Source organism: Debaryomyces hansenii (genome assembly GCF_000006445.2).
Source record: "Debaryomyces hansenii CBS767 chromosome G complete sequence".
Lineage (NCBI taxonomy): Eukaryota > Fungi > Ascomycota > Pichiomycetes > Serinales > Debaryomycetaceae > Debaryomyces > Debaryomyces hansenii.
Genome location: NC_006049.2, coordinates 307,252 through 327,061, shown reverse-complemented (window position 1 = coordinate 327,061; position 19,810 = coordinate 307,252). Strand labels below are relative to the sequence as shown.

Genomic DNA, 19,810 nt, shown 5'->3' with positions numbered 1-19,810 from the left:
GAATATGAAGTGTATCGTTTATACGTGCGAACTTTAACCCGAATCTGATTTTTCGGATATTGATGTTGGTAATCACCGGTGGGCTTAAATCCGCGCGCATCGTCTTCTTGACAGTGACGAAATACATGCTAAACAAAGAGGGGTTATCCATGGTGATTAACACCATACTCGGGTTAAACCCCACTATTGTAAATACTATAAATATGGGGAATTCCAACATTATATAAACTACAATAAATCTGCTCTAAAATCAATTTCTTTCAAAATGTTTAAGAATTCAATTGCAAAACAAGCAAGAAGTAACGTAGCTTATGCAAAATCATTTATAAGAATGTCATCCAATTTACCTTTACAAGTTTCAATTAAGTTGCCTAACGGTACTACATATGAACAGCCAACTGGTATGTTCATCAATAACGAGTATGTCTATCCAAAGCAAAAGAAGACATTCGATGTGATTTCTCCATCCACGGAAGAACATATCACCGATGTGTACGAGGCATTGGAAGAGGATATCGACACTGCTGTTGAAGCGGCTAGTGCTGCATTCAAGTCTTCGTGGTCGACCGGAGACCCATCGGTCAGAGCCAATGCTTTGCTCAAATTGGCTGATTTGGTTGACGCCAACGCTGATACCCTTGCTCACATCGAAGCCTTGGACAACGGTAAATCCTTGATGTGTTCCAGAGGAGATGTTGCCTTAACCGCCATGTACTTCAGATCGTGTGCGGGATGGGCTGACAAGATCTTGGGTACTGTGCCAGAAACCGGTTCCACCCATTTCAACTACACTAGAAGAGAACCAATTGGTGTTTGTGGGCAAATTATTCCATGGAATTTCCCATTATTGATGTTGGCGTGGAAGGTTGGTCCAGCTACAGCTACCGGTAATACTATTGTTTTGAAGACTGCCGAATCGACTCCATTATCGGGTTTGTTCCTTACTGGTTTGATCAAGGAAGCAGGTTTCCCACCTGGTGTGGTTAACATCCTCACTGGTTTTGGTAAGAATGCTGGTAACGCCATTGCCTCTCACCCTAAGATCAAGAAGGTTGCATTTACTGGTTCTACTGCAACCGGAAGACACATTATGAAGTCAGCTGCTGAATCCAACTTGAAGAAGGTCACCTTAGAATTAGGTGGTAAGTCTCCAAACATTGTTTTCAATGATGCTGATGTCCAAAAATCTGCCCAATCTTTGATCACCGGTATTTTCTACAACACCGGTGAAGTTTGTTGTGCTGGTTCCAGAATTTATGTCCAAGAAGAAATCTACGACAACGTCCTCGAAGAATTAAAGAACGCTTCTTCTAAAATCAAGATTGGTAACCCATTCGAAGAAGACACTTTCATGGGTGCTCAAGCCTCTTCCCAACAATTGGACAAGATTTTGAAGTACATTGAAACAGGTAAGAATGAAGGTGCTAAGTTGATCTCTGGTGGTGAAAGAGTTCAAGGTAAGGGTTACTTTATTAAGCCAACCATTTTCGGTGACGTCACTGAAGATATGCAAATTGTCAAGGAAGAAATCTTCGGTCCAGTTGTCACTATCACCAAGTTCAAGACCATTGATGAAGTTGTCGACTTAGCCAACGACTCTGAATATGGTTTAGCTGCTGGTATCCATACCGAAAACATCAACACCGCCATTGGTGTTGCTAACAGACTTCAAGCCGGTACCGTCTGGGTCAACACCTACAACGATTTCCACCCAATGGTTCCATTCGGTGGTTACGGCCAATCCGGTTTCGGTAGAGAAATGGGTGCCGAAGCTCTTGACAATTACACTCAAGTTAAGGCTGTTAGAATCGGTCTTACTGAAAAGCATTAGTTTACTTTTATATAAAATAAATGCCATATGTCTAGATATCTCAGTAGTTTATATCGAGTGAATGATTGCAAAATGCACCTCCTTCAGCCGTTTCGTGGAGTCAATGGTACTGATGAAGTAGATTTTACGCGGAGATAATACATATGAATTTATTTAATGTGAATATGATTCAACCGCTCAAAGAACCTAATGCATTAAAAGTATTTGACGTCCTAATGCATTAAAAGTATAAACCGTGCTTATAGTGCTTAGAGTATCAAAAAACGGCTAGTATCTAGGTTAGTTATCAAATAGCCGAGGAACAAACTCATTTCGATCACCTGACTTGTGACTGTTTTTTCACAATTTCCTCACGAGACAATTTGTGTAACCGATGACATAATCTGTTACATACATGTTATATAATCATATTACACCAGAAAATTTTCAGTTTCTCACTGTACTGGAGTACCAATTTACATAAAAGTTTTTCAAACATATTAATACTAGTCTTGAATATTTAGTTAAACCATAATAGAAATATCATCAAAATGGTATGTTTAGAAGTGATATACAAAGGATAATTGTGATATGAGACCATATACATGGTATTAGATATTGAATTAGTGTCAAATATAACATTATGGTGGATTAATTAAAGTGGGACGTAAATATTGAAATTTGAAATAAAATGGAATCAAAGGACATACCGGGGTTCTCGAAGAAGTAATGATGCCATGTAATGGAACTAGAAGAAGACGAACGAAAAAAGGGAGTAAAATGCCGTATTGGCGTCGAATATTCACAATTATTTTATGCTGACGTTGAAATTGTCGAAACAATATACTAACATAGATTTTAGAGTGACTCCGTTACTATTAGAACTCGTAAGGTTATTTCCAACCCATTATTAGCCAGAAGACAATTCGTCATTGATGTCTTACACCCAAACAGACCAAACGTTTCTAAGGATGAATTACGTGAAAAATTATCTGAAATCTACAAGACTGAAAAGGATGCTGTCTCAGTTTTCGGTTTCAGAACCCAATTCGGTGGTGGTAAGTCTACTGGTTTCGGTTTAATCTACCAATCTGTTGCTGACGCCAAGAAGTTCGAACCATCTTACAGATTAGTTAGATACGGTTTAGCTGAAAAGGTTGAGAAGGCTTCCAGACAACAAAGAAAACAAAAGAAGAACAGAGATAAGAAGGTCTTCGGTACTCAACGTCGTGCTGCTAAGAGAGCTGCCAGAAGAAACGCTGATTAGATTAAATGTTATATTATTAATTTTATTGAAGAGTTTTTCAGAAAAATTTTGTTAAATAGAATAGTATAATGTTTATTTTGGTTTAGTTTAAGTTGTTGGGATGCATCTTTTTTAATAAAAAAACGTTTATGTGTATTATAATCAACCCAATGTATGTTTTAATATATTTACCTTGTAGTTAACTTATGGCATAGAAAATGACGAAAGCCATGATTGTTAGGGGCGCTTTTGTGTCATCTCTTCCCTATATTTGGGTTCAGCCTGATAAGTATGTATGATATGGGTTCGTTATTACTACCAAAGTCGAAATGTCAGAAAGAAAGGGTATAAATAAATACTATCCTCCGGATTGGGACCCTTCTAAGGTCCCGAAGAAGAAGAAGCCTGCGAATCAGGTTACTAAGGTTCGTCTTATGGCTCCATATTCGATGAGATGCACGAAATGTAACGAATATATATCAGAAAGGCGTAAGTTTAATGCTAAAAAGGAAGTTACTAATGAAAAATATATGAGTTTCAAGATTATAAGATTCCACATAACATGTCCTAAATGTAATAATAATATAACGTATAAAACTAGCCCTCAGACTGCTGGTTATGTTCCAGATACTGGGGCTGTAAGGAACTACGAACCAGAATCTAATACTAATGTCAACAAAACAAAAGTAGAGACAGAGGAAGAGATATTAGAACGGTTAGAAAAGGAAGAAAAGGAGAATAAGTCTTTTCAGTTATTGAAAGAAAAGCGGAAGAAAAATCCATTTTGGCAACAAAATGAAAGTTTGAAAGACCAGAAAGGAGATCTAATGGAAAATCTTGAAAAAAGATTGCAGGACCAGCAAAGACAACAAGAAATGACTGAGCATTTAGAATATCTTCAGGCGAAAAGCTCTCTGTTACAAGCGAAAGGTGGTAGAGATCGAGCGTTAAATGAAGCTAAAGATAAGTTGGGGGAGGAAATTGAACTGATGAAATCACTACGTGAAGACTTAGCAAGTAAAGAAGACGAAGAACTAACCAAAGATAAGTTTAAAAAGTTTAGACTGAACGACCTGATCGATCTGAATAGTCTGAATAAACCTGTGGCCATAGAAGATCCATCGTCTCTAAAGAGATCATATGAAAATGCATTACAAGATAACCAAACAAATTCGACTACCAAAAAGCAATCGAAAACTATAGTTTTAAAGAAGAAGCAGCCATTGACAAATCCCAAATCAGATGTGCCTAGTATGGAATCTAGGTCTAACAATATCGAGTCACTATCAGGTGCACTTGGTGATTATTCTTCTTCAGATGAGGAATAATCTATATATACTATAAATTTGCATATTAATATCCATATTAGTTCTACATGACTACTAATATAACATTCAAATCTTCATTAATAATATACAAAGTCTAGTTGTAGAAAAATTCATTCAAAGTACCTGTTAATTGGCTAGGCACAGGAACATTTTCGTGATACTCTTTAGCGATATCTTCTAATTGTCTTACCAACGTGTTTACTTGGTTTTTATCCATATCTTTACGACATAAGCAAATTCCTCTGACGTATTCAACCGAACAGAAATAAAATGATCCTAGAATCTCATTCTCCCACATTTGTGGAATAAAGATCATTGGATCTTCACATGTAGCTAAATCACCCAAAAATTCTATTGCCCTTAAACTATTCAATAAATAGGCAGAATCCTTTCTTGTAAACAAATGCTCTAATCCCCCATAAAATATTGTAACATCTCTTCCAACACCTTCACTAAAAGACTTGAACTTTTTCGTTGCCGTCGGATCAATTTTCTTACCACTTCCATGTAAAATATTTTCGTAACCAATCCGGATATAAGCAGATATAAATGAATCTAGGAAAAGGGCAAAGGTACACAGGTAAATATCGTATGATGCATAACTTCTAAGCTCTTGCATATATTCACTTATTGTTTCTAGAATCCTTTCAGCCATATTAGGTTCATCGGATGTTTGGCTTTTGTCTCCATACCAAGTCTTAGTAAATACAGATGACAAAGCTGGATATAAATCGTTAAGAATTATATCAATGATAGCTCTAATTACCTGAGCATTTAATTCTGTGCTTGGGGAAACAGTATCTTCAAAAGCAACTTGAATTCTGCTTTGATAATTGGAATGAACTTTACTTTTGTAATTTGGTAAGAACTTATCCTGCAAACGGTCCGTATTAATTTCATATGTATTACCCAATGCACACAAATACTCGATTAAACCGGGTTTGGATACATTTGCTAATTCTTCTGGAGTCATATTCTCAATATCGAAAGTTGGCTGAGGTGCATGACGTCTGAATAGTCTCTTTGTCTTACTTTCCTGGATTAAGAACCTTTCGTTATTATAAACTGACATATACTTATCAAATTCTTCTTCTATAATTTCTTTATAATTAAGAACTCTCTTAATATAGCAGCTTGACCAGTTTTCAATCACACCTACTAGAATACTTCCGTACCCTGAGTCAACGGCCACATCAGCTTGTTCCTTAAGCATAGTCAAAGGTGTCTTGAAGTCAGGTAGTACAAATACTTCACCATGTATTTCTAGCGTTATTGGTTGATCTTGAATGTCTTCATCTTCAATGGTTTGATAATATGTGTAAATATCGGGTGGTGTTTCTCTTTGAACAAAGGAATTTGCTTCCAGCTTCAGTAAAGTATCAGTCCATTCATTCATTTTAGCAACAATGACCTTCAAATAATCATCCAAGACAACCTTCTTTAGTTCTTCGCCCATAATCGATTTTTGTTCTTTCTTCTGCGTAGATTTTCGTTTTTCATCACCTTCAATTTCAGGAGAAGTATGTAATGCAACAACAAATTTACCATAATGGGAATCATACGCCAAAATCTTTAATAAATCTTCGGCCGGTGGATCAGTCTTAATTAAATCCATTGTGAAATTATGCAATCTGTTGTAATAGGCATTTTGTATGAAATTATCTATATTCCAACTAGTCGGAAACATAGGAGATAAAGTATCAGCAACAAAAACGAGTTCATCTTCAAGCCAGTTTAAATTGTCATAAACTAGAATTCTATCGTAACTGAAATGCTCTACACATTTATCAAATGTGTCCACGAGACTTTCCTCTAGTTTTTTGTAAAAAAATTTCTTATAGTTACGTTTTGCACCTCTAAAATTTGCATAATCAATACTGGATATACTTCTATTTTCCATTAATTTCAAATTAGACATGAGTTCAAACTTCATGTCTTCATTAGATTCAAACTCAATAATTTTGATTAATTTGAATACTAATTCTACGTTTCCTTCCTTTAATGCTTCTGTCAAACTTATTATAATCTCCCCTAGTAAGTCATCAAATTTCTTAATTGTTTTCTTTACGGGTAGGACTACCTTGAATACAATTGACTTTAAGTCATCAGACAAAGAATCAGAAATAGTCTCCAAATAATCCTGAAAGTTTCTTGCTTGCGTTAAGCTATAATGAATTCTGAAAATATTCAACAACGGATATGATATATCCTCGCTAATTATAGCGAATTCTTCATCTATTAATTTGTTTATGGAATCCAAGTATTGTTTATATTTAGATATATCGTGGTATAAGTGTTGTACTTGCGTTAGGAATTGGTTTACATTGGTCATTTGCTTAATGGCAGTATACTCTGCCACTCCTGTTACTGACTCATCATGTATTTGGTTTAATCTGTTCAAACTAGATTTTATTGTATTCAATTTATTGGCTGAATTATTTAACTTCTTCAAATTATTCATAATAGAATCAATTTGTGTTTGAGTAGCAGAATTCAATTTAATGTCAACTAACGTCTTTTCCTTAGTGAATTGTTGTCGCAACGATTGAATTTTTACCAAATCATCTTCCAATTTGATCAAATGTGCTACTCTCGATAATGCAGCATCACTCATTGTGTATATATAGCCCTTAGAATTATTCGCTAAAGAGTTCAACACTTCATAATACTTGATTTATTGAACTAAATCAAAATACCGTCGAGTCGTCCTGTATATAGTTTATGGGTACGTATTATGAACATCACAGTACTCCTTATAGGGGAGTCTACAGCAAGATAAATAGAACAATTCGTTTGATATAGAGTTCAAATAAGGAGTTTGTCATATGGCTCCGATTACTTTATAATTCGTGCATCTATAAAGTAGTTAGAAATACGATTACCGACTTACAGAAATAATTATATAAGTAGATATATGTAAGATGAAACTAGATACGCCTATTTAGGGTTATCTAAAAGATAAAACGTCAGGGTTGTACAGAATTTGTTCCGTTTAATTTTTGGTAATGCAAAGTGAAGGCATGGATATATAAAACAATTCAACGTGATCTGAACCAGCAAACCAAATCAAGCAAGTTCAAATGACCTCATTCTTATCTTCGAATCAAGCATTACTTCCTCTTTTATGATTATGTTGAGAGTTCTGATTGTGATGATTATTATATCTTCTACCACCACTGCTACCACCTTGATGGTGGTTATTGTAGTTGGCATTCATTTGATTTCCACTCACATTGTTGTAGGGGCTACCGCCCATCATGACATTGCCATTAACCGGACTACCACCCGCATTAAAATTTCCTGGTGGCATCATGAATCCACCAGGAGGAAGGAAAGGTGGCTCACCACCCGGTCCATACATTGGCATTGGTGGCTGACCAGGTGGGACCCCTGAAAACTGTTGTTGTTGATGTTGCTGTTGTTGGTACATCATAGCTGCATGGAATTGTTGCTGTTGGAAATGTGCCGCCATTGCAGCTGCAGCTTGTTGCTGTTGTTGCTGTTGTTGAGGTGAGAGAGGGAATTTATTACCAGTTGGAGTCCCTGGCATACCTGGAAACCCGCTCTGCATTACAGGCGATGGGGCTCCCATCATAGGACTTGGCATAAATGGCATGCTAGTAGATGTAGGTAATCCCATACCCGGTCCTCTAATGGTGTTTGGTGATGGGAATAATTTATCATACGTATCATCAATCGTAGAGTTCCATGTTGGGGGAGTATAGAAAGTCTTTTCGAAATTCACAGGAGTATGATCCGCAGCCGCCTTCTTCTTAGTTGTGATAAATAAATTGAAAGAGAACTTGAAATCTTTGATCTTTTGTTCTTGACCTTCTTTAGTTGGAATTCTGTCAGCTCCTCCAAAGAAGTCTGCTGGGGAAATTTGATAATGACGTTTGGAATTGGTGTTAGATCCAACACTGGAACCACTACCACTAGTGAAAGGCCTTTGATTACCCATTCTTGGAGACGAATTATTGGGTGGTCTATGGAAATTGGCCTTCGGTGGGTTTGGTGATAATTGCGTATGTTTGCTTGAAGGAGTAAAAGCTGCTGCCTTTGGATTCAACTTAAAAGCAGGCCTCGTTGGATCCATTTTCTTTCTCTGTTGGGGCTGACCCGACTCTTGAGCTTGTACATCAGTCAGGGAGTCCGTTGATTTGGTCAATTCGGCTTGCTTCTGTTCCCTCCTCTGAGCTTTTAATAACTGCTGCTCTTTTTGTTTCTTTAATATTTCATCTTGCTTCAACTTATCTTTAGCCAATATTGGCAATAAATCTGTAGGCATTTGATGAGGAATCTTGAAGTTGGCACTAAATTCCCGAAGAGAATTGATTTCACTTTGAGCATTAAGTCTGAATGACTCATTATGTTGATTCGCAACCTGTGGCTTTGGAGGTATAGAATCTGGCTTATTGGCCATACTATTTACTATAGGATTAGTCAGGGTTTCAGTATCATTTTTCTGATTTTCAACGGGGTTTTTACCAGGTTGCGCTGCAGAGCTAGAAATAATCGCTGGATCATCATGGTATTGTGCTGCTCTTTGTCTTGGTGGAACATACTTACCAGGTGCATTCAGAATATTACTAGAAGTTGATTCAGTAGAGATATTAGCATTTCTTAATGCAGCCATTAATTCATCGCCTCTTCTATCAACACCAGAATATTTATCTTCTTCATCGATTCCGCTATCATCTACCTCGATTCCTCTTTCTTCTAATACGTGACGATTACCGGTGGTTTGATTTTCAATGTCCTTAGCGATCTTTTCGGCTTTTCTTAATTTCGTATGATAATCGGGAGCTGCAGTGTTGATCCTTGTCGTATATAAATGCTCGTCATAACTAGACTCAACACCGAACTTCTCTTCATTTACCTTGAATTGATCCCACGTCTCATTTGAATTATTAAACGTGTCATCTTCCAACGCAAATGAAGCTGAATCTTCTTCTGGAACCCATCTTTGAAGCTCCCTCTCTTTAACCTGTAAGCGGCCACTTATATCTGTATCAGTCTTAAATTTACTTTCGTGTGTAGTAGAAGGTGATGCTGTATTTGAGCCGGAAGTTGGGGAAACGGAACGTGGATTCAGGTCCTTTTTAGCTGATTCGTTCAAGTCAACATTCGACACTTCTAAATCCATTAAGTCCTTTGCTTGAATAACCAACTTTTCTGGGATTTCATTCGACTTGTCAGCATTGCTTTTCTCATCGATTAGAGACTTTGAAAAAATTTGGGGAGACTGTAAGACAATCGATAACGGGGATGAAACGTCCTGACCTTGCTGTGACGATAAATCAGCACTTACTAATAACCCTTGATAACGTGCACCCGAGCTAACCGTCACAATACACTTCTTACCGATAGATTTGGCTACCAAGTGTAACAATTTGTCACTATTTATAGATTCGTCACTATTATTCAGTTGTCCTTGAGATGAATTATTTCCATAATTGCCAGTGTTATAACGAGAATTCGAACGACGATGCCCATTTACACCCATTCTGGGATTGCTGCTACCACGGCTATTTTGATTCTGGCCCTTCATTGTTAAATTAAACAATCTATACTTTTTTGGTGTACTTTATTGATGTACTCTTTTTCTTTTTAAAAAAAAATTCCTTTTATTATCCTCTATTTGTTATCACGAATGCTATCTTCCACTTTCATAGAATAATCCAATGCCTATATGTGAAAGAAACTTGATGAATGTTGAGGGGGGACACGTCCGAACTTGCTCAGAATGCTATATAATATATAGGATTCAACTGAATTTACAATAGACAAGTGTATTGGAAAAGGAAAGGGACAAATTAGCTTAATGGAAAGCCAATTGCTAAGGGATGGTTATATGTAGATTTACTTAATCTAATAAGTTGATTTCTGTATATCTAAACACTGAATGATTGATCAATTTGTTGATAATCCAAGTAAATTTTTTACACGCCACGACAATCTCATGAAAACTTCCGGGTAACAATACACTATATAGTCGTATGAATATCTTATAACCATATATAATAGGCTATGTAAGGTGAATTAACAGCATATGCCACTTAGTCCAATACCAATCTCGACGTTTTTAACTACAGAACCCCAGTAGAGTATTACAAAGTCTTTGACGAATTGTAAATCTTGCTCCGAGTACGGATCTAGTTCCATATCAATAATGTCTTGGTAGGTCAACTCGATACTTATCTTGGAGTCTTCATCCATATTCATCAATAACGGTCCGTTAGAATCTGATTGTGTAAATGTAGATGCACCTGCTTGAGTCTGCTCGTCCAATTCTTCACGAATAATTTCGTTCATCAAGTAAAACCATTTCTTAGTGAGCATATGGAAACGGCCAACGATCTCCACTAGCTGGATTAATTTGCGTCTGGAGTCCTCATCATTGAGTGAAGATTCATCGTTGTTGATTGGCCTGGATGGATGGTCGTCGTTATTTTCTAACGTAGTTGAATCCTCGCCAACTGTACCGGCAGATGCAAACCACGAAAATGCAGACCAGACATATTCTCTCCACGAAATAGGGCAGGTTGCTGAATCCATCCACCATGTAGGCTCTGCTTCTAAATATGTTTCATCCTTTTGGGAGTTAAAACCCCAGCCTCTGGATGAGACATTTGAATTTGACGTCTTTATTGATGCCAAATCATCCGTTGACGCATTCGTCGTATGACTACGGGTTCTCGTCAACAACTGTTTATATATCAACTTGAACTTATGGTAATCCTTGAGAGTAGCTTTGACTCTGTGGTTGAGGAAGTCCAAGGGACTTTTCATATTGTTCACTAGTGTGTCTGATTTTAATATATACGAATTTCCATACTCTTCGTTAGGTAAGAAAACTGCGTAGTCATAAAGGTTCTTCTGGTACATCAATATATCGTCATTTGTAGTTGCTATAGTGGCTGGGAATTCAAGCAACGAACTTTCCAAGTCATTTAATCCAATATTATATAAGGGTTGTGAATATGTTAATGCGTCACTATAGATCTTTATGTCATTGGGAATCATCGATAATAGAGATAATAAGTATGTGAATGCACCCAGGCTGAAATTATCAATTTTGCTATGATTTTGATGAAATATTAATACTTTCTTACGCAATAAACATTGCTTGAATAACGAAAACACCAATGGACCTAATGACTGGAACATTAACGGCAATTTGCTTAAAAGATGGTTGTTAATATTGATATTTGGTTTTCCCACCTTCAAATGGGTGTTTGTCAAATTATCAAATACTTCGTCAAATATAGTAAAGTTATCATAATCATTTCCATTGAGAAACTTTTCAAGGCCATCATCCAATTTATTTATATATTCCCACCCGTTATTTATGAATTCATTGGATTTCCACATGGGATTAGGTGTGGATTCACAGAGAATCCCTAATGAATACATTTTAACATCATCTCTGCTAATCTGGCTAGATTCATGATCCGCACCAACTATCCTTTGACGAAATCTTCCTAACCCGTAGTAGACTGTATTGTCGCAAGCATGGCTAATAAAAACTGTACTAGTTGTATGTTCCTGTATCCCGGATGGTAACACTTTGTAGTCTAAACCGCCTAGGTCGATGGGTGGTCGACTTTTGGCTTGTTTCGACCATACTAGTTGATAACCACGTCTAACATCGAAATGTATAAGGAAAAGAGCAGTCACCCTCGAAGGCTTGTATTCGAAGTTATCCGAGGTAATACTGTTGAATTTAGAAAGGGGTTCGGATGCTGCCATCTTATCGTCATAAAGAACAGTATGATAACAGAACTGATATTTGTTGATTTCTCAAAATGCGATAATGCGAGCCAAAGCGCATCGTATATCTTTGATATTCTGCTCCCGTCAATAGTTCCAAAATGAATTCCCAGGTCCGCTACCTATATAAAACACTTATCTACATGGGCAAGGATTACCCTGCTCGTCTGGGCGGATACCAAAAGTTCCGACGTCAATTAAAGGCCCAGTTTGTTAACTCTCCCGTACGTAACGAACAGGACTTAGCAGCAGCATTAGCCAAGGGAGAGTATATAATCAAAGGTATGTAGAAAATAAAGTTCCCCCTACCATCTCTAATCCTACTAACTACTTCAGAATTGGAGTCATTGTACTTCCTAACCAAATACCGGGACATAAAGCGAAAGTACTACCGCGAATAATGCTTGACAGCTGACCCTTGGCTATTTCGTCCTTATCTACGTAAGATTGGCTCCTGCTAGCGATCTTCATCGCATTGATTATCCCACCACGCCTTATTATATGATTTCGCCTACATATAGATCCTATGTTGTGTTATCCTTATTACTTCGATGAGATGACAATGCTAAATATACATTAAACGGGAATAAATATAAATCGACTATACTAAAATTAAATACACCTTCTGTCTCAGTTTGTGCTTATTCTGGACACTCCGCAGTGCTGTCTCCCTCAAGCTCTGATTCTCAAAATGAAGTTGATCACAACCGCAACCAACAAGAAAATACACAACATCGTAGGTCCAAGTCTGTCGTCGTATGGACCTGACCCTCTCATTCTGATGGCCTTGGCTCTCCAGTGGTATGTAACCAACGCGTACACCATAGTAAGCATAGCAATAAAAGTAAATAAACCGGCTGAGATTCTACCGACTGAATCACCAAAGTTAAGCAAACCAACACCTAGGGATCCCAAAATAACGGTGAAATTCAACCACGATAAGAAAGTTCTTTCATTGGCAAAGAACACCTTTGGTTCTACTCGAGCTGGTAAGGCAATTCTCTTATTCTGGCTTGACATTGATGAAGAATTGAAGAACAAGTATCGAATCTGGTGAAAAGTTCTCTAGTATATGGATAACGATTTAATGAGTAGGAAAGTGGAGCACGTGGGACCAATTTAGATAGACTGACGTCCTGTATATGCTGCCGAAATTAGTTCTATTTATGTGCAGTGTTTTTATCCTCCACTTGGATCCTCCACTGCAACGTTACAGCTTATTGGGCAGACCAACAGTGATAAGCCGTCCGACTAGTCTGGCACTTTTCTGGCACTTCCTGACAGAATAAATCCAAATCCGTCCCATTACTTGCTACGCCTAATAAATAAGTCATAATATATTATCGTCAGACATAATAAATAAAAGTATAAATAATTAGTCGACACCAGTGTCAATGAAAGAACCCCGCCTCTAATGTTAGATTGCCTCATACACAACTCATATATCGCCATACTTGTTGTGCATACGCACTGCGAATACAAGCCGTGCTTACTTTCTGGTCATTGGGATTGGGTACGCAGTGAAGTAAGAGTTCTGCTTGTTGGCAGTACCAGCAAACGCGTTGTAGAACCCAAGGAATGCAGTAATAACCCCAGTGACACCACCAGCTCTAGTAACATTGACATTTTGCGACAAATCTCCGGCACCTAATAAGATGAACGTGATGGTCAAAAAGGAAAATAAGGCGCAAAATGCTACCGTCGACTTCAAGGTGGCCATGGTGAACATGAAAGTGACTATAGCCCATCCTATAAGATAGAAACCCACCGCATTCTTGAACATGACTTCATCTTCTTCGTATGCAGCAGCGATTCCAAACGCCTTGATGTTAATGGCGGCATACGACAACCAGAAAGCACCGTACGACGTCAATGCAGTGGCACCAAAAGTGTTACCCACAAGCATCTCCCAGCATCCAGCAAAAAATTGCACTGCGCCCCCGTAAAAGCACGCTAACCCAACAACCACGTTAGGAGTTGTGATTCCCATTCCTTGGGCATTGAACATCGAAAGCACAAATGTAGTCAACGCGAACGCAGACAATCCTAATGGTGCTGGGTTAGCAAACAGATTAACTGGAGTTGGCGCTAAACCAGGATTAAGGGTACCACCAAACGCAGTCATTAATTCGTGCTTGTAGTATTTCTTTCCTCCAATAATAAGGAATTCCTTTCCGTCTCCTGCCTCCTGGACCCTGGAAATTGGTTCCTCGATACTAGGACTCGATTCGACTGGTTCGTTCTTGTAGCTGTGAGCAGATTCTGATGAAGCGGGCATATTGAAAGTTTATTCGTGGACTAGTGGTTATTTCTTGAATGGTCTAATGTCCTAGTAATTTCAAAGCAAATAAATTAATATAATAAATATAATAATAGTATAACAGTTAAAGTTAACAATATTATATGTCTACCTTGGTGATTTTTCTGGACATATATATATATATATTTTTCGGTGTGATGACCCCACAAATCGATTATGTTCCCAGAATTTTATTACGCATTGTAGCGAATTTCTTGCACACATGTATACGAGATTGCAGATTTTTTTCTGGGTACTGGTCCCACCCGCTCGCTTATTCGCCGCATCAAGAGCTAATACCAGAGTAGTTTTTTTTTTATCATTTCTATTATGAACCTAATAACGGCATTGTCACATTATAGTATTTTGAAGTTGTGTCTGGCACCATGGGTACAATACAAACTACTCGCTCGGAGTAGAAACAGTTTACTGGGATCAAAGGTGGCATCATGGACTGTTCAATAACGAGGAATCAGAGTAGCGATAAAAAGGTTGGATGTTAAACGGCCTGAAAAAGTTGTCGGACCGAAAAATATCTAGTATGCGGTGTACAATAGGAGAAAAAAAATATCACCAAATCTGGGGATAAAGCTGGCCATGAACGTTTGGGGCCCCACGCGAAAAGCGTAGATTATTCTAATTAGAGTCCGAGCCGAGTGACGCTACCGGGTAGCAATCAAACGACTATTGCGGGTTTGACGAAGAAGTGTTACTATTGAAGGCCAACAATTTGGAATAAGACCTGATTGCATATTGTTAACTATATACTTTCATATTATTTAAGATTTGTGGGATATTGTTATGGAAGAGACTAGAGATTACGTAATTTTATCGAAAACCGCTGATATATCAGAACCTATAATTGGCCGCCTCAAACCTGAATTAACAAATTTAGGTATTACGTAGAAAGGTGTTGGTTAAGACAATTGGGACATAGTTCAAGCATCGTTCACAAAAAACGATGTACGTGATTGTCACGGTGACGTCCTACGAGCCAATCGAAGGAAGGACTTTTTGGTCAATAACACAACTAAGCTGAAATAAATAAAGTTGCATTGAATACAATTATGGTATAAAATAGTTCACTATACAATATACGATTATGAGATCTATAGATGATGAAACACTACCACTTCTCGGGGCGGGACAACAATATCAACATGCAGGCAAAAAAAATATTTTAGAAGTTGGTCGGGGAATACTATACAGTCTGTAAGTTATCTTCTGCTTGCAAATTCTTGAATGTTTTACTACTGCGTTCAAACTTATGTCTTTGAAATATTCTCTTGTAGAGCAAGGCCAAGGTCTTGAACCAGTAGTGCTCACCCATCCACATGACACCTAAGTTTAATACTGCTGACACCAAAATCAAGCAGTAAAATGAGGATGAGAGGCTCGTAAGTTGCATAATGTCACCCCACCATGAGCGTTGGTCGATGGTGAATATTAATGTAGAAACTAGGGTACAGACTCCTAAATTGACTAAGAATGGGTAGTTAGAAACAAAGGACTGTCTGTATGGAGGTCCTATACTCAAAACAACCGCAATTAGGATATATTGAAAGTTTGCGAACAAGAATAGAATCGTGTTATCTGAAGACTTGACATCGTCGTCTCCCGCGGGAATTGGCTTCATGTACCATGGCTGGGTCTGAACAAGCAACCATAAAAATACCTGGAAACTCAATAACACTAAAATGTTACAGCATAATGGAACCAAAACCTTGGGCGATACAAGGTTGGCGGTAGGTCTCTTGACTACTATCTTGTCGAAGGGTTTGGACCACGACATGAATATGGCCAATGGCAAGATCAAAAATAAATCAATGTAGAGAAATTGGAAATCACCCAAGTTGGTACCTCTCTTGTATAGGATGCTTACGGTAATAAACTGGATGGCAGAGTACAATGACATATACTTGAAACACGAGAAACTAGTGACCAAACTGGCTCTACCTTCTTTGATGATATCCAATACACACGAGATTTCAAAGACTCTGGAAGTAAAAGGAGCTGCTACTGATGCTTCTGCTTCGGATAACGAAATACCCACATCTGCTGCCTTTAATGCACCACAGTCGTTGGCGCCATCACCGCAGAAACCCACCGTGTAATCAATCTTCTGTAACTGTTCTACCAATTCGTGTTTCTCGTCGGGAGACATACGAGCAAATATATCACATTTCATTAACATGCGCTGAATGATTGCAGGGTTTTTGACATCAACCAATAAGTATCTGAATACATCACCGGTGATCGCCAATTTATATGTTTCGTGCTTACCGTAGCTGGTTTCATTTCCAATACCTGAATTTAATGGCCTCAATAATATAGGGTCCAATTTATCTTCAGGGTTGTTAAAATCTTCCCATACAAGATTGGTCTCATTACTCCCCTCCTGATATGTAGGAATGTAGATATGTTCGACCCATGGCTCTATCAATTCACATTCTTTAGCTACACTTATAGCGGTTAATACATTATCTCCAGTACACATGACCGTTCTGATCTTGGCTTCACTTAATCTATTTAAAGTTGGCTTAGTGGAATCCTTTAATTTATTCTCAAACACGATAAATCCACTGAAGGTTAAGTCAGACTCAATTACTTCCCTAGAAAGATCTTTGGTATTCTTCTCTGCTTTGTCTAGCAGTTTATATGCTAATGCAATGACTCTAAATCCACTATGGGTATATTTGTATAATAATTCTTCATAGTTTGTTGGTAAACTTTCTTGTTTGCAAATATCAGACATTACTTCAGGTGCACCTTTCGTAAATACGAACCTGTTGTCCTTCCCATCATTGGCAATGACTGACATTCTTCTCAAGGAAGAGATGAACTCATATTCCTTCATTATTCTATAACCATCGCTTTCATACTTAGGGAACACTACTGGGTTTGACCCATCGGATTGTTCTTCAAAATTCCATCCGGTAAATTCAAACATCTTAGCGTCAAGTGGATCACCCAATAATTCATCGTCTATTAATCTCAAAGAATGACAGGTTGCCATTCCACCTAATAAAAACTTTCCATTGTCTGTTTCGTGTTCACCTGCACGCATAGTGTCAGTATTTAAGAATTTAATATCATCGACCATATCTTCAAAAACTATTTCCTTTCTACCTCTAGCATTATTAGCCAAGTGTACTCCTAATACATCTAAACCATCTTCAGTTAATGTTCCGGTTTTATCAAAACACATGACATCTAATTTACCTCCGATATTCACCCTTGTAGGAGCAATACAAAAGATTTGAAATTTCTTCAATCTGTTAATTGCAAATGTAGTACCAATAGTTAAAGTGGCTGGTAACGCCGGTGGGACAACAATGGTGATTATATCTAATGCTCTTAATATCATAATTCTTCTTGGGATACCTAACTTGATGAAATTGTATGTTGAATACGTAAAACCAACAGCCGCAATCAAGAGCATAAATCCAATATATTTAAACGAGTCTTCATAGAATTTAAATCCAGTAGGCTTGGGAAATAACATAGAACGAACCAATGACCCTTTTGTAGTGTTAAATCCGGTCTTGACTGTCATTGCGGTAACTGGCTCATCATTTGCTGACTTCATCTTCAATAATTTTGTCCCATTATATAAGAAGGACTTAGCTAACATTGGAACTGTAAAATTCTCTGGCAAGTATTGAACCGTTTCACTAGTTGCACTTACTTTAGTAACAGGAACACTTTCACCTGTCAACATTGATTCATTGATAACACATTCACCGTTAATTAATAATGCATCACAAGGCATTACGTTAAGCGAAGGATCAACTTCGAATACGTCACCAGGTACTAATTCACTCGATTCAATTTGTTTCCAAAATCCATTTCTCCAAACTCTAACTTCACAAGAAAATTTAGAAATTTCTTGCAATCTCTTAATCGTCGTTCTAGTCTCAAGCAATGAGTTTGCAATGGAAATAACAGATATAAAAAAAATACAAGATGCATAATAATAGTAATCATCCTCTAACCAAAGGAAGATAGAGAATATCTGAAAGACATAAAATGGGTGAAAAACTTCATCCATCAATAATTGGACTATCGTCTTTTCCTCTATAGAAATCGAATTTTCGTCGAATATATTTATTCTTTGCTCTTGAGTTGATTGCGAAATTCCTTCTTTTGTATTTTTGATATTAAGCCAACGAATATCGTACCAATTAGAATTATTCTTGAACATATCTTCCACTGGATTATAGAAAAACTTTATGTATCTATAAGTAAATGAATGCATAAAGGGAATAACTGGATCTGTTTGTCTCTGATCAAACAAGTCCAATTTCCCATTCTCTCCTGGGTCTTTCTCAGATTCATAAACAGTCAAAAAATGAGAAAGTCTCTCATAATGCTTCTGTTTGGTAACATCGACTATAATCAATTCACCAAATTCATTCTCAATAACACACCAATCAGCTTTTCCCAATGGTGATTGATTCCCCCTTAAATTGACTTTATATTTAGGAAACCATCTCAAAACTAAGTATCCTAACCCCAAGGTTGCAACGCAAATAAAATAGTATATTACTTTTTTCCACATACAGTTAGTATATCCTGCAATACCAATTACTAAATCTTCCTCTGCCAAGTAGAACCTCTGATACTTTGAAACAGCCGGATAGTCTTTGAGAGTTTCTTCGCCTCTATCGTGATCCACGCTTTCATTAATCAGAGAGCCACTCTTATCTGAGTCGCCAGAATCACTTCTATTGCGACGCTCGAAGTGCGAAGCTGAATTCGAATTTAATGATCCGTAACTGCTTTCAAGATCAGCATTATCTTGCTGCATATACGTGCTGGAACTTCCTGGTTGGGTATGAAAAAGTGATGGGCCTTCATCTAATTCTATAGGCTCTTCCTCTGTGTATTTATCAACTGAATAATCCCAATTAGTATTGTAGTCGATTGGATCCTCGGGATTTTCCAACGTCGAACCACCAGGTGCCAGTTCGATTTCATCTGGTGAAAAGAACTTGAAACCTCTTTGAGTTTCATGGGAATTGGCGCTCTCATTGGATCTAACTGATTCAATATCGACTGCCTGATGGTAATCGGTTTCCAACAATGGTGACGTTTCTCTGGAAACGCTGGACCCATGACGACTTTTAAACCTTCCAAAATGATGGGGATAATGCAAAGAAGTGATAGACGACGGTATAATTTCCGAAGCGGCTCCCGAAAACATTTCATGGTTATTGTCATCGACCAAGAAGCTGGTCGATGACTCCATGGAAGAAATCGAGTTATGACGAGACCTCCGGTCTATCGACGAAGATCTTCTACTTCTTGGCGGATGATGAACGTTTCTTGATGACTGCCCCATTCTAACGACT

General features: G+C 37.7%; 10 protein-coding genes across 10 annotated transcripts; 4 read left to right on the top strand and 6 right to left on the bottom strand. All coding sequences in view use genetic code 12, as the record gives it.

Annotated features, from left to right (window-relative positions):
• Positions 1 to 265: 265 nt before the first annotated feature.
• Positions 266 to 1,831, top strand: DEHA2G03740g (DEHA2G03740p; the record flags this gene model as incomplete). The annotated part of the gene is made up of 1 exon (XM_461708.1): positions 266 to 1,831. The coding sequence occupies one exon, from the start codon at positions 266 to 268 to the stop codon at positions 1,829 to 1,831; it is 1,566 nt and encodes a 521-aa protein (XP_461708.1).
• A 530-nt stretch (positions 1,832 to 2,361) lies between these two features.
• DEHA2G03718g (40S ribosomal protein S24) lies at positions 2,362 to 3,077 on the top strand (the record flags this gene model as incomplete). Its single annotated transcript, XM_461707.1, has 2 exons — positions 2,362 to 2,364; positions 2,673 to 3,077. 2 exons carry the CDS (start codon positions 2,362 to 2,364, stop codon positions 3,075 to 3,077), a joined length of 408 nt encoding a protein of 135 aa, XP_461707.1.
• A 308-nt stretch (positions 3,078 to 3,385) lies between these two features.
• Positions 3,386 to 4,384, top strand: DEHA2G03696g (DEHA2G03696p; the record flags this gene model as incomplete). The annotated part of the gene is made up of 1 exon (XM_461706.1): positions 3,386 to 4,384. The coding sequence occupies one exon, from the start codon at positions 3,386 to 3,388 to the stop codon at positions 4,382 to 4,384; it is 999 nt and encodes a 332-aa protein (XP_461706.2).
• A 94-nt stretch (positions 4,385 to 4,478) lies between these two features.
• On the bottom strand, positions 4,479 to 6,998 carry DEHA2G03674g (DEHA2G03674p; the record flags this gene model as incomplete). The annotated part of the gene is made up of 1 exon (XM_461705.1): positions 4,479 to 6,998. One exon carries the CDS (start codon positions 6,996 to 6,998, stop codon positions 4,479 to 4,481), a length of 2,520 nt encoding a protein of 839 aa, XP_461705.2.
• A 489-nt stretch (positions 6,999 to 7,487) lies between these two features.
• Positions 7,488 to 9,935, bottom strand: DEHA2G03652g (DEHA2G03652p; the record flags this gene model as incomplete). Its single annotated transcript, XM_461704.2, has 1 exon — positions 7,488 to 9,935. One exon carries the CDS (start codon positions 9,933 to 9,935, stop codon positions 7,488 to 7,490), a length of 2,448 nt encoding a protein of 815 aa, XP_461704.2.
• Positions 9,936 to 10,426: 491 nt separating this feature from the next.
• Positions 10,427 to 12,136, bottom strand: DEHA2G03630g (DEHA2G03630p; the record flags this gene model as incomplete). Its single annotated transcript, XM_461703.1, has 1 exon — positions 10,427 to 12,136. One exon carries the CDS (start codon positions 12,134 to 12,136, stop codon positions 10,427 to 10,429), a length of 1,710 nt encoding a protein of 569 aa, XP_461703.2.
• A 122-nt stretch (positions 12,137 to 12,258) lies between these two features.
• Positions 12,259 to 12,558, top strand: DEHA2G03608g (DEHA2G03608p; the record flags this gene model as incomplete). Its single annotated transcript, XM_461702.2, has 2 exons — positions 12,259 to 12,439; positions 12,494 to 12,558. 2 exons carry the CDS (start codon positions 12,259 to 12,261, stop codon positions 12,556 to 12,558), a joined length of 246 nt encoding a protein of 81 aa, XP_461702.2.
• A 271-nt stretch (positions 12,559 to 12,829) lies between these two features.
• DEHA2G03586g (DEHA2G03586p) lies at positions 12,830 to 13,177 on the bottom strand (the record flags this gene model as incomplete). Its single annotated transcript, XM_461701.2, has 1 exon — positions 12,830 to 13,177. The coding sequence occupies one exon, from the start codon at positions 13,175 to 13,177 to the stop codon at positions 12,830 to 12,832; it is 348 nt and encodes a 115-aa protein (XP_461701.1).
• Positions 13,178 to 13,646: 469 nt separating this feature from the next.
• Positions 13,647 to 14,435, bottom strand: DEHA2G03564g (DEHA2G03564p; the record flags this gene model as incomplete). The annotated part of the gene is made up of 1 exon (XM_461700.1): positions 13,647 to 14,435. One exon carries the CDS (start codon positions 14,433 to 14,435, stop codon positions 13,647 to 13,649), a length of 789 nt encoding a protein of 262 aa, XP_461700.2.
• Positions 14,436 to 15,657: 1,222 nt separating this feature from the next.
• DEHA2G03542g (DEHA2G03542p) lies at positions 15,658 to 19,800 on the bottom strand (the record flags this gene model as incomplete). The annotated part of the gene is made up of 1 exon (XM_002770525.1): positions 15,658 to 19,800. The coding sequence occupies one exon, from the start codon at positions 19,798 to 19,800 to the stop codon at positions 15,658 to 15,660; it is 4,143 nt and encodes a 1,380-aa protein (XP_002770571.1).
• Between the last annotated feature and the right edge of the window lie 10 nt (positions 19,801 to 19,810).